The sequence below is a fragment of the Electrona antarctica genome (genome assembly GCF_951216825.1).
Source record: "Electrona antarctica genome assembly, chromosome: 24".
Taxonomy (NCBI): Eukaryota; Metazoa; Chordata; class Actinopteri; order Myctophiformes; family Myctophidae; genus Electrona; species Electrona antarctica.
Window position 1 is genome coordinate 28764501 of NC_136803.1, and position 15544 is coordinate 28780044.

Here is a 15544-nt window from a genome sequence, read left to right on the forward strand (position 1 = left end):
CCCCATCCCTATGGAACTCACTCCCAACTCACATCAAAGCTGCCCAAACACCCTCGCCACGTTCAAAATCACACTAAAAACCCACCATTTCAGACAAGCATTCCCTAACTAATTCTAATCCCCCTTTTCGATCTCTATCGTTAACCTTTGAACTAGTATTCCCATAAATAAATAAATAGGCCTGTCCGAGGTTGTGAGTGACAGCTTGACACTGTGTCAGTGTGTGAGTGTCTGCTACCAAGGTGAAAGAACAGACTGTATGGAAGTAGCACATTTTGAAAACAAAAATTTAAACAGATTGGTGCAGACTGCAGGGAAGATCATAGGGGTAAGACAACTCCCCTCTCTGCAGTCTATTTATGAGCAGGCTACATTAAAACAGGCTCAAAAAAATCGTCAGTGATGTTACCCATGTTTTAAATGGCGAGTTTGTACTTCTGCCCTCTGGGAGAAGATACAAAGAACCAAAGTGGAAGTACATCAGATTTAAAAAATAGTTTGTACCAGCATCAACTAAGATATTGAACGAGGCTCTGAAACAGCAGTAACTGTGTGAGGTTAGATTACACAATGTGTGCAATTGTGTAATGTTGTGTCTTCCTCTGTAATGTATTTTTGTTTGTCATTGATGTTTTATGTGTGGCTGTAGCTGGGGTGAAAGCCCAAGACAAATTTCCCTTGTGGACAATAAAGTTTACCTTGAAACTAGCAGCTGTAGATGTGAATTGTTTTTGGCCAGAATGTATAAATGTACAAGCCGTTTGTACTTAGACATGCATGCATGGCTTTATCTTTGTGACAAGAATATGCTACTGGCAGGATCAACCAGCCAACCAGGTAGGAGCGAGCAATCACTCAACCTTCTGACAGCTCTCTCTTCCTCCCTACCTCCAGGGAAAAAGCTCCACCGCTTCAGATATTGCGCCAATGCGCCATGACAGCAGCCGTTGTGCGGTCGGTTTATCCGAAAAGGGCACGTTGAAACTCAAGGGACAGCATACAAACATATATACACACGTTTTCTTACTTTGTTTTTGTTTTGTCAGTCAGTAACTAATGTTACTATTAATAAAAAAAAGGGTAGGCATAAGCAGCTTTGGCTTCAGCATACACCTTTTCGGTGCCAACCCTGATTATGAAACACAACTGTCTTTTAAACATGTAACTGTACCGAAATAAACTATTCATTCATTCAACTATTCATACACATATACACACGCACACACACACACATACATATTTAAAGACACACCTGACATTAATCTTCCAACATGTCAGCATCACTGCAAATTGTAAACATGACACATGCACCTGCAGCGCAATGAGAGAGAGGGGGGGGGGGGGGGTCAGGGGGGGCTGAGTACTAGGAAAGTTCCACTGCGAAGCCCGTCTCCAAAGGTCGTTGCGCAACACTGGATCCTCACAGAGTAAACAGACACATCAGCCATGCTTTCTGTAAACGTTCAACCTAAACTTGGGCAACGCTCCCACGAGAGTCATTGGTAATGGCGAGGAATAAAATTGATTATACTAAGTTTCTTACCCTGGCCTGACTTGATCTAGTATAGAATGTAGGTTGTCCTAAGTTACAACACATTTTCAGATAAAGCGCCACAAGGATTAAATACCGTAATTTATTTGCATAGTGAAAAAGTTACAATGAAATATATTCATAAAGAGTACAAACAAAAACAAGCGAAAGAGCGCATACCACAATCATTTAAGGCTATAGCCTTTATCGCAGCTGGCCTTGGTTCAAAACCAACCCAAGGCACTGCATGTGCCTATTATCTCCCTTCACTGTCCAAAAGAATGATAATTGTATTCAACAAAAACATAATTGTCATGAACTGAGACACGTAAATCATTTAAGTTTGTTTTGCGCAGTGAAAGAAAACAAGGTTTTATGTATTTCAGCATACCTTTAGTATTTTTTTCTTCTATTTCTACATGGTAGCACCAGGGCTCTCCCATATCTCATCATCATAAACATAGGAGCTAGGCATGACGTTCTCTGTCGAAGCCGACCCCAGCTCGTGACATTCTTTATCTGTGATATTGTCCTTGGTGTCGAGGACAAGAACCTGTTTTCCCAGCTCAGTGCCCCGCGGCCTCGCCCTTGGTTCCAAGTCCGCTTGAGTATCTTGGGCCTCCACTGGGCAGACTTTCTCCCTCAGTACGACTTTTTCCTTCTCACAGTCTTTCTCTGTAGTTTTGGTATTTATGTGGTTTTCCGATGCGGTGCCAGAGGCTGCGGTGGCAGGTGCGTTCCCCGTTCGCTCCCCATTCTGAGGTCCATTCTCTAGACCAAAGAAGCCGTTTCGGACGATGTACCGCACGCACTGCAGGAGAATGTTCCTCTCGTGACGGACATCTGGGGCCAGTAACTGTAAACAGTGGCGAGAAAATGACCGCATGTCATGATGCCAATGTGTCACAGCATAACATTTAGATTGTTCTTGTGTTGATGCACACTACTATGGACGACGAAACGAGGAAGTATACTTCGTTTAAAAGGGTACTATCGACACAGGAATACATTTTTAATGGACAGAGACAAACCAAATTAAATGTGTCCGGATTATGGCTGCACTGCAATAATACTTAAACTAGAAAGAGTGTGGCTGCCTATAGTTCATAGTTCAAATACTGTGATGTCACCATATATTGTCCAATCATAGGAGGGCAAAAAGGTGCCTTCAATTAAGTAGGGCATGTAATCTTTGTCCAATCGGAGGAGAGAGAGAGAAAAAATAACAATAGTGCGTTTGCCTATCGGCAACCACACTAATTATTTGAGGATCATATATATTGTTTCTTGATATGACAGATGTGTTGGTGTATTACATTGCAATTAACAATTGTGATGCATTTTCAATAATTTAATCAAATTATGAAGGTAAGCTATATATACAGTAAATATTGTGCATGATGTGTACTCTGCCTCCTTACCATCTCCAGCAGGGTTGCACGTCGTTTTTGAGCCCTTGTGTCTTGCCATCCTCCCGGGCCACCCCTTCCCCCTCTGCCCCCTCTTCCTCTCCCCCTTCCTCGGCCCTGTGTGTGAGGGCTGGTGCCAAAGCAGGGCTTTTGTTGGGCGTCCGTGGCGTGAGACGGGGGCAGAGTCTTAAGGAGAGCCTGGTTCTCATGCAACAGTTTGCTGCCTCTCTGGATGGGAATGGCTGAAACACAAAAGGAAATGTATGGATACTTTTAGCAGATGCCTGGAATGCTGCTTGGGGCTGGAAGGGGATCAGAAAAGAGTGGCCTTGAAGGTGCTCTTTGGATTATACTGGAAGGCACACTTGGCACACTTCTAGCAATAAGGGCCTTTCTCGGCCCCACCCTTCTCCCATTGTTTATATTGTGTTTAGTTTCCAAGATGGCCACAGCACCAGGAGGGGGTGGGGCGGAGGTGAGCGGGTGGGGTCGACATATGCCCTTACTGGGCTGCATTCACAAATTCACGAAACCTGTCTTGCGTTTGTCTTGTGTCTTTGTTTAATGGCCGCTCCAATGCATTTCCAATGGAAGCCCATATGGTTTGACCAAACATTTTGTTTGATGGGGGGAGGGGGGCTAAACACATCCATCAAAGCTGTGTTCAGACACAAGTCAGGTGTCAGACACAAGGCAAGTGTCTTGAATGCAGCCCAGTAAGGCCATATGTCGACCCCGCCCACTCACCTCCGCCCCACCCCCTCCTGGTGCTGCGGCCATCTTGGAAACTAAACACAATATAAACAATGGGAGATGGGTGGGACCGAGAAAGGCCCTTATTAAAAAGCCTTTATTAAAATGGCATTCCTATGAGACAGACAATGACAATATTCATTTTGACTCGACATTTGAATTGCCTCATAGGAATGCCATTTCAATAAAGGATTTTTAATTGCGAGAAGAACACGTTCCATTAAAGTATTTTTTTGCATTATCTCGCATTGTGGAGTTTGTTCCTGTTGAGTTTTGGACCCCAGTTGGTCTTCTAGGCACCTGTTGGGTTTTTGTAGGCGTGCAAAAGACCTGCTTGTCATTGAAGACTACACAGGCAAATGATTTCTGACCGCTTGATTTCCAGGCAAGTGCTGAATGATCCTCAGAAGGAAGCACATGACTGAATGCATATCCAATCATGTATGCGGAACATGCGGTTGATCAACACTATTACATTTTCATTTAGTGTCCGTAAGAGACTGGCTTATCAATTAATACTCCCACTGTTTGATTATTGTGTCTTATTACTTTGAAGTTGTATGTTCTTATTATCGGTAAACCTGCCACATACAGTACTAATATCATTTCATCATTACATTTGTGCACTCACTTGTATTGGAATTTAGATGGCATCAAATTCAGGTAAACACATTTAAAAAATGCTAAGGCTGTGATGTTTTGCAAGGCTTGCAATGGTTATTGTGTTTTTTGTATGTACTTGTAGGTATGGACAGTATATATGATTTGTTTGTCTACTCTGTATATAGGTAATGACTGTGACATGCCTTTATGTTGGGACTAGCTCAATATCGAGATGGTACATCTCAAGGCGTTTATCCTAATGAGGAAACTTAACGTGAACACACATTTTAAAATGGTGTCACTGTTGATTATTTCACAAACAGAAACACGTTTCCTTATTGTGGAAACAGACAGATGACCTTTAAAGCCCACATTAACGCTTTTGACACACAAAACCAATCGGCTCCACCCTCCACTGGCAATAAAATAACGTCTCCCCATTTCAAATATGCGGCGAGTCCGAAGAGTCCCTCATGACCCTTTGGGTGTACTTGTACTGAGCAACATGTCTGTTGGGGGGCCTGTGTTTTGATACTGAAACTCACCCTCGGGTTCCTCGTCGCTCTCTGTCATGGATCCGTAGTTGGCCACCAGTGACCCCAGTCCCGAGCTCATCTGTTTAGGGGCCACCACAAGCCCGTCCTGTTTGGAACCCGACTCTTCTCTGTCCGAATCTGGAAGCGTGGAAGGAGTGCAAAGGATCAGCTTTCGCACCGGCACCCTAAGATCATTTCTCTTCCCAGAAGGGACGTGGCAATATGCGAGACAGAACATAATAAGGCATTCAGACTATACACTTTTTAAAGTGTTTGAATGGAGGTTTCTGAATCTCCAAAATTACAATTGATTCGGTTTAAATTGGAGATTAGATTTTATTAACATAAAAAAAAAAAATTGGTATCGTTTTATTTTGTCGTAAGATTAACACATTATGAAAATTAGGCATTAAATAATTGTATTATTTATTATAAAATCTTATTATAAGATTAAGCATGGTGTGTTAATTCCTTGGCAGGAGATCTGTGATTAGTTTGGATGAAAAACGATACATATATCAGTATTGGTTGACATCGGAATCAGAAATTAAGAGTTGGACAAGATCGGAAAAAAATGTAAATCAGTAAAGAAGCCAATAGAGCGTCTCTTTCATGACGATGCTAGGACCAGAAGTGAATTCCTCATTCATTTTTCCCCATAGACATTTCAAAAAGTATTTATTTAAAGACGATTACGGCATGGAAAAAGCCAACTCGAGTTGTGACAAATCATGACAACAAACACAACATTTTGGGCCGAACAAATAATTACAAAGAAGAAAAACAACAAAAAAAAGTGTTGTAACCTGCCGTTTTCTTCTTCTTTCTAATTATTTGTTCGGCCCGAAAAATTGTGCTTGTCGTCATGATTTGTCACAACTCGAGTTGGCTTTGTACGAGGCTTAAAAGGTCTTTAAAAAAATACTTTTTTGAAATGTCTATGAGGAAAATGAACGGGGGAATAATTTCCTGGTCCCTGGTAGGGGACGGGACTGCGACGCTCTATATCGGACATCCTTAATTTAAATGTGCAGAGCTTTTATGCCAAGTAAAACGCCACCTGGCTGGTGGAAATAATGAGTACCACACTAACAAACAAGTAAAACGCCACCTGGCTGGTGGAAATAATGAGTACCACACTAACAAACAAGTAAAACGCCACCTGGCTGGTGGAAATAATGAGTACCACACTAACAAACAAGTAAAACGCCACCTGGCTGGTGGAAATAATGAGTACCACACTAACAAACAAGTAAAACGCCACCTGGCTGGTGGAAATAATGAGTACCACACTAACAAACTAGCCTGGGCTCCAGCCGGATTTGCTGCGTTCCCCGGATCTGAAATGTCAAGCAAAGTGACATTTCAGATCCAGGGAGCGCAGTTTTAGTCTAGTTTTAGTCGACTAAATATCATAAGATTGTAGTCGACTACATCTACAGTTGATTTAGTCCAGGGGTTTTCAACTGATTGTGAACCAGGGACCACCACCCTGACTTAGAATCAACCTGGGGACAACTGTTGTATTGTATTGTATCCGTATCTGTATGCTGCAGGGCGCTAGCCTGGCCAGCCTAGCCTCATAGCGGGGATTCACTGAAGAAACATCAGTGAACCCTCGCTATGAGTCTGGCCGCGCCAGGCTAGCAGGGCGGGTCCTTGGGGTCCCAAGATTAATTTCTCCCTCAGGAGAATATAAAGAAACCTTGAACCTACTGGTAAAATGTCCTAATAATAATGACTCAACCAGACAATCAACCAGACACCCCTTCTTGAGATTCTAACCCCTTTTTTCTTGTTCTGTCAACTTGTCAGCAAATGACTACATGGATGGACTCATCATAGGTCACCATGTCATTCAGTTCACGGTTTCTCAACTAGTGGAAAGAACATTTAAAACAAATCAACAAATCCTACATTACTAAAATGCATGGTCAGGGACCACATGCAATACCTCCACGGACCACCAGTGGTCCACGGACCACCTGTTGAAAACCCATGATTTAGTCGACTAAAATGTATTTTGGTGGGCCTCGATGCTGTCGTAATGACAGATTTTACACATTTTACATCTACAAGCTCACAACGCGTCGCGCTGCGACACGTGAGCTTGTAGATCGGATGTGTGAAGTGACATTTCAGATCCGGGGAATGCAGCAAGTCAGGCTAGGACCCAGTCCTACTAGCAAACATAACCAGAGTCAGGCTAGGACCCAGTCCTACTAACAAACATAACCAGAGTCAGGCTAGGACCCAGTCCTACTAGCAAACATAACCAGAGTCAGGCTAGGACCCAGTCCTACTAACAAACATAACCAGAGTCAGGCTAGGACCCAGTCCTACTAGCAAACATAACCAGAGTCAGGCTAGGACCCAGTCCTACTAACAAACATAACCAGAGTCAGGCTAGGACCCAGTCCTACTAGCAAACATAACCAGAGTCAGGCTAGGACCCAGTCCTACTAACAAACATAACCAGAGTCAGGCTAGGACCCAGTCCTACTAACAAACATAACCAGAGTCAGGCTAGGACCCAGTCCTACTAGCAAACATAACCAGAGTCAGGCTAGGACCCAGTCCTACTAACAAACATAACCAGAGTCAGGCTAGGACCCAGTCCTACTAACAAACATAACCAGAGTCAGGCTAGGACCCAGTCCTACTAACAAACATAACCAGAGTCAGGCTAGGACCCAGTCCTACTAACAAACATAACCAGAGTCAGGCTAGGACCCAGTCCTACTAACAAACATAACCAGAGTCAGGCTAGGACCCAGTCCTACTAACAAACATAACCAGAGTCAGGCTAGGACCCAGTCCTACTAACAAACATAACCAGAGTCAGGCTAGGACCCAGTCCTACTAACAAACATAACCAGAGTCAGGCTAGGACCCAGTCCTACTAACAAACATAACCAGAGTCAGGCTAGGACCCAGTCCTACTAACAAACATAACCAGAGTCAGGCTAGGACCCAGTCCTACTAACAAACATAACCAGAGTCAGGCTAGGACCCAGTCCTACTAACAAACATAACCAGAACAAATTGATCCGACAATCAGTGGCATTTGGGTCAACAAATTGGAAGCGGGTTGGGTGGGATTGGATTACCAATAAGTGGTGGGAGGTCACGCATAGCCAGACAATCCGAGATCTCTGCCTACTGATGCATCTGGTGACCGGTGTTGTTTTTGACAGCAAATTTAGATTTTAGTTTTAGTCACATTTTAGTCACCTGGAATGTTTTAGTCGACTAAATATCATAAGATTTTAGTCGACTTTAATCTACAGTTGATTTAGTCGACAGTCTAGTTTTTATTTGTTGACGAAATTGTCAATATATTAAGTCTTAGTTTTATTCATCATAGCTTAGTTTATTTAGTTTCCATTTAGTTTTCGTCTGTGAAAAAAAGGTAGTCGACGAACATTTTTTGTTTTAGTATTAGTCGACGAAATCAACACTGCTGGTGACATCGAAATTCAACGTATAGACCAAGGGGCCAGTGAGGCTATTCAACGTTGAAGCTCTGGGCCCTAGTGGTAGGAGGAGGGACTACAGGCGGACCCGTGGATTCATGACCGGGAAACCCTGTGCAGCTGGGCTTTAACATGTAGGACCATCACTCCCTACGTCACCCCGGACCTCAAATTTGAGGTCCGGAGGAGGTACTTCCGGCAGTCTTCCGGGTGCTTCAAAACGCCACTGAGCAACTTCCACTGACATGAATAGCTGGGGGGGGCGGAGCTTCGCGCCAGTTCAGTCTCTATCCTTTTATATACTCTATGGTATAGACTAGGAAGGACAGCGGCACCAACAGCTGCTGACAATAAACCTAATCCCACTGCTGTGAAAACCAATCATATTACCATTCTAACATGAAGGACCGCCATGATGTCTTTCTTTGCATTATGTTATGCAATGCATTATTTTTTTCCTCCAAATAGTTTCCACACAGCGTTATATAACCCAGTCTCATGGCGAGTGGGAACCTCTGATCAAAAAAATGTTTCTGGTTAATGCACCAAATATTCGGCCGCAGAAAATATTCGGCAGAGAATGGCTAAAAATGCATTTTCGGCCCATTCGGTTTCCGCCCGAATAGGCAGAAAATATATCACCGAATAGTGTATGCAATTAATGTATTCAAAAGAGCTGAATAAATGTTTTATGGACTCATAATAGTGATTATTATTTAAGTTAAGTTTTGCCATAACCATTTATTTTGCCATAAATCAGGTAGCTTTAAGGTACGACCATGACAGCAATGGTAGGAAAACATATATATAATATTATAATAATATCATATTATATTCGGATATTCGGTTTTCGGCCAACTGTTTCCTATATTCGGTATTTGGTTTCGGCCAAGAATTTCCCTTTCGGTGCAAGGGTGCATCCATAGTTAATTACATTTGCAGCCAACGTTGAGTCACCCACCTGGGTCACTGTTGTTGACGAGAGCCCCCAATGGATCTCCTTCCCTGGGGGGCTGAGCGAGGGGCCTCCCTGAAGTGCCACTTCCTGGACACAGAGGAGGATCACCCCCTGCACCCCCCTGGAAGTTCCCGCGACCTCCTCGCCAGCCTCCTCGGCCTCGTCCTCTGCCTCGTCCTCTCATTCGCCTAGCAACGGTGTTAAGTTCAAAGAATTATTGCTCCTAATTCTCTGTCTGAAAAAGGACCACGTGAACCCCTAGCATCCCTGTTCTGGGGAACGCATTCGGTAAACACAGCAGATCTACAAGTTCACAGCACGTTGAGCTTGTAGATCGGCCATTTTCAGTGAGGATATTTACTATAGAGCGAAAACAGGACAGGGGCCTAGTATAGAGACCTGGGGGACCCATGTTATAAGCAATATTATGTCAACATTTTAATGACTTTGTTTTTCATTTACTTTTTGGTATTCAGACAGCCAGCAATGAGTAAAACGCTCCCAAAGTTTTTTTTCGTCTCTGTGACACATCTATGGGCCACAATCTGCATTCAAAGATGTTCCTAGAAGCTTTGTCATTGGTCGGAAAAAAAACCTGGTCGAAATGACTAACCAATCACGAAGTAGATAGGCAAATCAACCAATGACAACGCTTCTAGGAAAATCTTTGAATGCAGATTGTGGCACAGATTGTGGCACAGAGACTAAATCTTTTTTGTGAACGTTTTACCCATTGCTGGCTGTCTGAATACCAAAAAAATAAAAAATAAATAAAAAAGGTAACTAAAACTTTGACATACTATTGCTTATAGCAGCTTTAACTAAGTACAGTATATAATATAAGTGGTTAATAAAGGCAGGTGAGCTCTATTCCTGGTTCACTACAGCAGAGAAAGAGAGAGAACATCCTAAATGGATGAAATGTCATTAACACATTTTGGACTGAGACCAGATTCTACAAAATGTCTTCTAAATCATGACAGTTTTCTGGAAAAAAAAACACTATTTCATGTCAAGGACCCCGAAAATTATATGTAATTGGCCGCCGACCCCCATCTGAAAATATGTTGTTCCAGGCCCCCCCCAGAAGCAAAGATTTAAGTTCAAAACATTCGCTCTGAAAGAATACATATTCAAAGATGTGCCACATTTTCAAGATTTTTCAAAAATAGCTTTTCAATAACTAATGTATAACATAATGCTTGAATACACATACTCTGTTAGTGGAAGTATTATATACACAATAATAATACATACCCAAACTGTGCAGTTTCCAGGACCCCTCCCGTCTCCTCTCTGACCTCCATCACTTGTCTCTTCTTCTCCACATTCTGAAGTGACGGGTATTTCCTGAAAAGGGCATAATTGGAATTCTGTTAAACAGAAAATTGAACATAATTCGTTGTTATCCTGAGGCAAACATTCACTTGGCAAGTCCTAGCTGTGAAAATGTCGTGCATTATATAATCAAGTATCATTAGGGTTTGGTTTTGAGAAGCAGGTACTGTAGCGTACTGTATGTACTGTAGTGTACTGTACATTTGAGATGGAAGAACATGGCTTAATTGCGCCATCTAGTGGTGTAATGGTAAAGAAAAGGGTCATTGGGTACGACATTGGGTAACTGGGTCCACAGTCTCGCACTGCAATACATTGCATAATGGCAGCCACACTAGGTGATACCAAAGCAATGGTTATGGAAGACGAAGACAAACAATACGCTATGGCGTTCATATTACAGCCTTTATTAATACTGACTTGCGTCTCTCCTCTCTCCATTTTGCAATTTCGTCCGCTGTGTCCAGCTTGATTCTTTTAGCTCCTGGAGCATGGTTCTGTAGATATTTGGAAGACAAAAAAAAAGTAGGGCTAAGCAATATATATAAAGTATAACGTTGCTGTAGGGAGGAAACCTCATAACTCAATTTTTGAGGTTTTAGATTTTTTTTGGCATAAATCAGTGCTATTGAACACCCTTTACGTCTGTGTGTCGTTTTGAAAATATTGAACCAATGGAAAGTAGTAAAAAGTGCTTTGGACAAAACCTCTTAACTCCATTGGACCCTCAAAATGTCTGCTAAACTGCAACTAACTCCACTACCTCTCCCCCTCTCGTGGAAGTAATTGACAATATATAAAGTTACACCAACTTTGATAAGGTTTTCTAAATTTCCTGAAAAATGTATATTTTTCATTTCCATTTTGGAGTTATGAGGTTTCCCGACAGCAGAGATATACAGTCGATACCCTGGTATGAGACTAGATATCGTCTGGGAGTTTGGATATGATTAATGTCGACAAACATCGCCCATTGTGTTTTCCTGGTTTAAAAAATAAAATAAAATGATATTCACATTATGATATATCATCGTCACACTATCAATAAAGGAATTAAAAGTGGCACTATGTAACTTTTGAATACATGAAAAAAATGTAATTTTGTCCGATGTGTATAGTAAAGTATGTTAATACAATATAACGTATACAATTGGGATGGTTGTATTTGGGCTCCCTGCTCTTCTATTGAGACACTTGGGTCTCAAAGGTCTCACCTAGACACAGGATCTTGACCTGATGGTCATGATTCAATTCATCCCCTGAGCAAGCATTAGCTCATTGGTAAAAAATGTCAGCACTTGCGCAGGCAACTGGGTTCAAATCCGGGGCAAAATATTAAAGTTACACAGTGCAACGTTAAGCCAAATGCAGGCTTCAATTGGTATCTTTGATGACGAACGCAGGCCTAACTTTCAAATATTTGACTTTGCTGCATTACTCGTAAGTAGTGTAGGTCTTCTTCACTTACCATAAGTGAAAAAAAACTGAAAATGATATATAGCTGAGCTTGTCGGTCTGCTAATTTCTGCTAAGTGCTAATGTACGTACGCGGGCCAGAACAATAAGATTCAAGTGGATAATCAGTGGATATTTTTTTGTCTAACATTATTGGTCAGGAATTCTTATTTCCTGCCTTGTTAAGACGTCACCGCAGTTAGTCAGTACACTTACATTTTTCCAGTGGATGCTGACTATTTTTTCGTGAGCAGTGAAGGTACAGTCTCCAACTGAACACTGAAAGACAAAGATTAAAATCACAGCACTGCTACTAGTAATGAATAATGTGGCAAATGCCATAAGCAAACAACGCAAATGTGTGAAAGCAATTCATGAGTAGATTAAACGTTTGTCAATTACCTTGACATGCTGAGACATGTGTTCGTCATACTTTTCTTGGTTTTTAAAACCCCGGTCACACGTGTCACAAAAATATGCAAATTCTGGTTCCTTCTTATTTTTCTGCTGTGGGTCAAGAACAAGATTATATGCATAACAAAAAATAGACAACACAAAATAGACAACATCATGATATTTTGACCTGTTCAGCAGACTTTTTGGTTTACCTTTTTCCCCTGGTTGTTGTTGGGACCTCCGTAATTGGGTCTTCCACCCCGATGCCCGCCTCGATGGCCTCCGCGGTGGAAGTTTTGTCCTGAAAGGGCCAAATGTTTCAGGCATGAGAACATAACCGTGCCGTACAGCAGCTTACACAATAGCGGCATCTAGTGGTAGTTTTATAAACTAGGTGGTTAGAGCAGTGAAGAGAGCCAAGCTTCATATTCGACGTTTGATATTCAAACATGACAAATATGTTCTTATATTTGTGTGTGTGTGGGCCTGTGTGTGTGGGGGGGGGGGGGGGGGGGGGGAATGTTAAAACACTGGTTAGCTATTGAATTTATAACCTTTCAAAATCAGCTCTAACTTGAAGGCCAGTATCACTGCAACAGTAATATAGAGTTCAGATTCAGAACCATTCGATATGTGATATGTGATTTCATTTGTGAAAATGCAAATGAACTAAATCACTATTCAGTGTGTGAACCATCCTACTACCAGTAAGACACCTGGGGGCGAGAAGCGACCTCACCAGTCACGAGACCTGGGCACGAGACCTGAGCCCCACATATGTTTTTTGTTTAATGATACACTGACTGACTGACGGGAAATGCATGATTCCAGTTAACTGTGACCTTTGCGGCAACCAGTGGTTATCATGAGACCGTCACAATTATGATCATATATTGGCATTCCCATATATGGGCTTAATATTGATCACAGTCAAGGATCTCCATATATGCCGCATAACAGGGATTGCTAGTCTCTGACGGCAGCGCCTCTGGCGTTCCCTGGCCAGACGACGGCGCCGCTGGTGTCGGGACAAAGTTTCATAGTTAGCCGCCATGGCCCTAAAGGAATACTGGACAACTCACCCCGGTGCTTGCCCGTTTTTCCTCCCGGAATTTTCCCCAGTGAGGGGGATAACTTTGTAATATGCTATTGGCTGTTTGTATTCTTTTTGGAAAAATATAAAAAGATACTCCTGTGGAAAGGCTATATTTTACTTATATTGACCCTATAAACAATTTAGTATTATTTAGTATATGTAAGGTTTTTCCCTCTCAAATGGTACCTCGTCAGATAATCCCCACATAGCCTACAACAACTTCTGTGAACAGAGTTCACTGTAGTAGCTTTTCATAAATATATTTGTACTTAGGCTGTCTGCTGTCGTGAAAGTTTATAGTTAGAGAAATTCAAATTCCAGCTGTCCAGCCTCTCCCACCCCTCACTGGGGAAAATTCCGGGAGGAAAACGGAAAAGGGGTGAGTTGTCTTGTTACCCCCTAAAGGGCGAGGTCGCGTGCACTGGCCATATATGGAGCGTATCTCGAGTGTACAGGGTGTGATGAGGTCAGATGAAGATATGCCAGGAGGCACGCAGGGCTGTGGACAAGGCCTTGCAGCGAATGCACGAGAGACTGAAATGCGAGAACCATCACGCTTGATGGTAATTGCTACGTCTGAAACAACCAATCATATCTGCAACCCATGTGTGTGTGTGTGTGTGTGTGTGTGTTTCTCTGTGTGGACAATCCGCGTAAGATGATACCCATATATATGGAGACGCCTGGATCATCACCTAGATCTCCATACTGTATATGGGCTGTTCAATACCTTTACAATCTGACCTCACTGATTCCATATGGATATATCCGACATGGTGTGACATTATAATAATGACTCACCGACTGGCCAAAATGTCTACATCTGACCTCACAGTTCCATATATATAGGTATAGCTGTCATGACATCACCAGCTCACCAGAATGTTACAAAACAAAATAGAATCACACACAAATTCATTCTTCAAGTTGTGTCTCGGGATCCCCCAGGAGGAAGTCGCTAATGTTGCTCTGGAGAGGGAAGTCTGGCCATATATGGAGCGTATCTGGTGGAGCTGTTGCCCCCGCGACCCGACTACGGATAAGCGGTTGAAGATGGATGGATGAAGTTGTCCTTTAAGTCTGTATCTCTGACAGTCTACAAATGGAACCAAGCAACGGGTCCATTTGGTTTAATTTGTATCCTGTCAGTATTAGTTATTTTTCTGGTTTTATCCTCTTTAGCAGTTAGTTATTTGTATTGACCTGTACCGTCCTTCCTTGGACTGTACTGTACCCATTCTGCAATGGGTTCATAAAAATGTCAATCAATCAATCAAGCAATCACTTACCGTAGGGTGGATGATGTGGGCCATGGTGGTTCTGGTTCCCCCATCCTCCCATGGAGCCCGGCGGTGGGGTCCAACCAGGCTGCCACCCACCCGGACCACCCGGACCACCGTGGTGGTCCCATGGGTTCATGGAGGAGGGAGACTCGCCGCCCCAGGACCACATGTTGGGGTGGAAGTTGCTGCTGGAGGAGCCTGCATGCTGCTCCTGCTGCTGCTGGTGCTGGAAAGTTGGAGGTCTGATTAGGGGGTTTGATGCTGGACCTCCTCCAAAGTCCGGAGGAGGATAGTGTTGCTGTTGTGGTTCCGTCATGTTGTTGAGCAATGAAACACTCTCTGGTGGTTCAATCAATGATGTGTAGAGTAATGAATAAATACAATCCGTTGATGTTGATGAATTCTTCCTATCAGCTCATGCACACATGTGTTTTGTGTATGCGTCACTTCCGCGAATAATCCTTTTCCTTCTTCTTGTCTGGCTACGCGAGACTATGCTGCCCTCCATAGGCCAGGAATATAACGCATTTATATGTATTAAAATTTGAGTGCATTCTTTAATATTATTGAAGGGCGCTTTTAGTTAAACAAACATTAAAAACGCCATTGACATTGACAGAGTTTAATGTGTGTTTAGTGAGTCGCTAACACAAACTTTAACAATAAAGAGAGTTTAATGTTTGTTTTGTCTGTTTGTTTTACATCACCTA

General features: G+C 42.6%; 1 protein-coding gene across 2 annotated transcripts; it reads right to left on the bottom strand.

Moving 5' to 3' along the window:
* Window positions 1–1620: 1620 nt before the first annotated feature.
* On the bottom strand, window positions 1621–15358 carry nufip1 (nuclear FMR1 interacting protein 1). Of its 2 annotated transcripts, none has more exons than XM_079495189.1 (10): window positions 14841–15358; window positions 12668–12756; window positions 12462–12563; window positions 12276–12338; window positions 11025–11101; window positions 10524–10616; window positions 9270–9454; window positions 4842–4970; window positions 2953–3182; window positions 1621–2387 (listed from the first exon to the last, which is right to left on the bottom strand). In XM_079495189.1, the coding sequence occupies exons 1-10, from the start codon at window positions 15148–15150 to the stop codon at window positions 1947–1949; spliced, it is 1719 nt and encodes a 572-aa protein (XP_079351315.1). In that variant the 5' UTR covers window positions 15151–15358; the 3' UTR covers window positions 1621–1946. The 2 variants fall into 2 exon arrangements, with proteins under 2 accessions (XP_079351315.1, XP_079351314.1); XM_079495188.1 differs by having other exon boundaries at window positions 12462–12566; window positions 14841–15355.
* Between the last annotated feature and the right edge of the window lie 186 nt (window positions 15359–15544).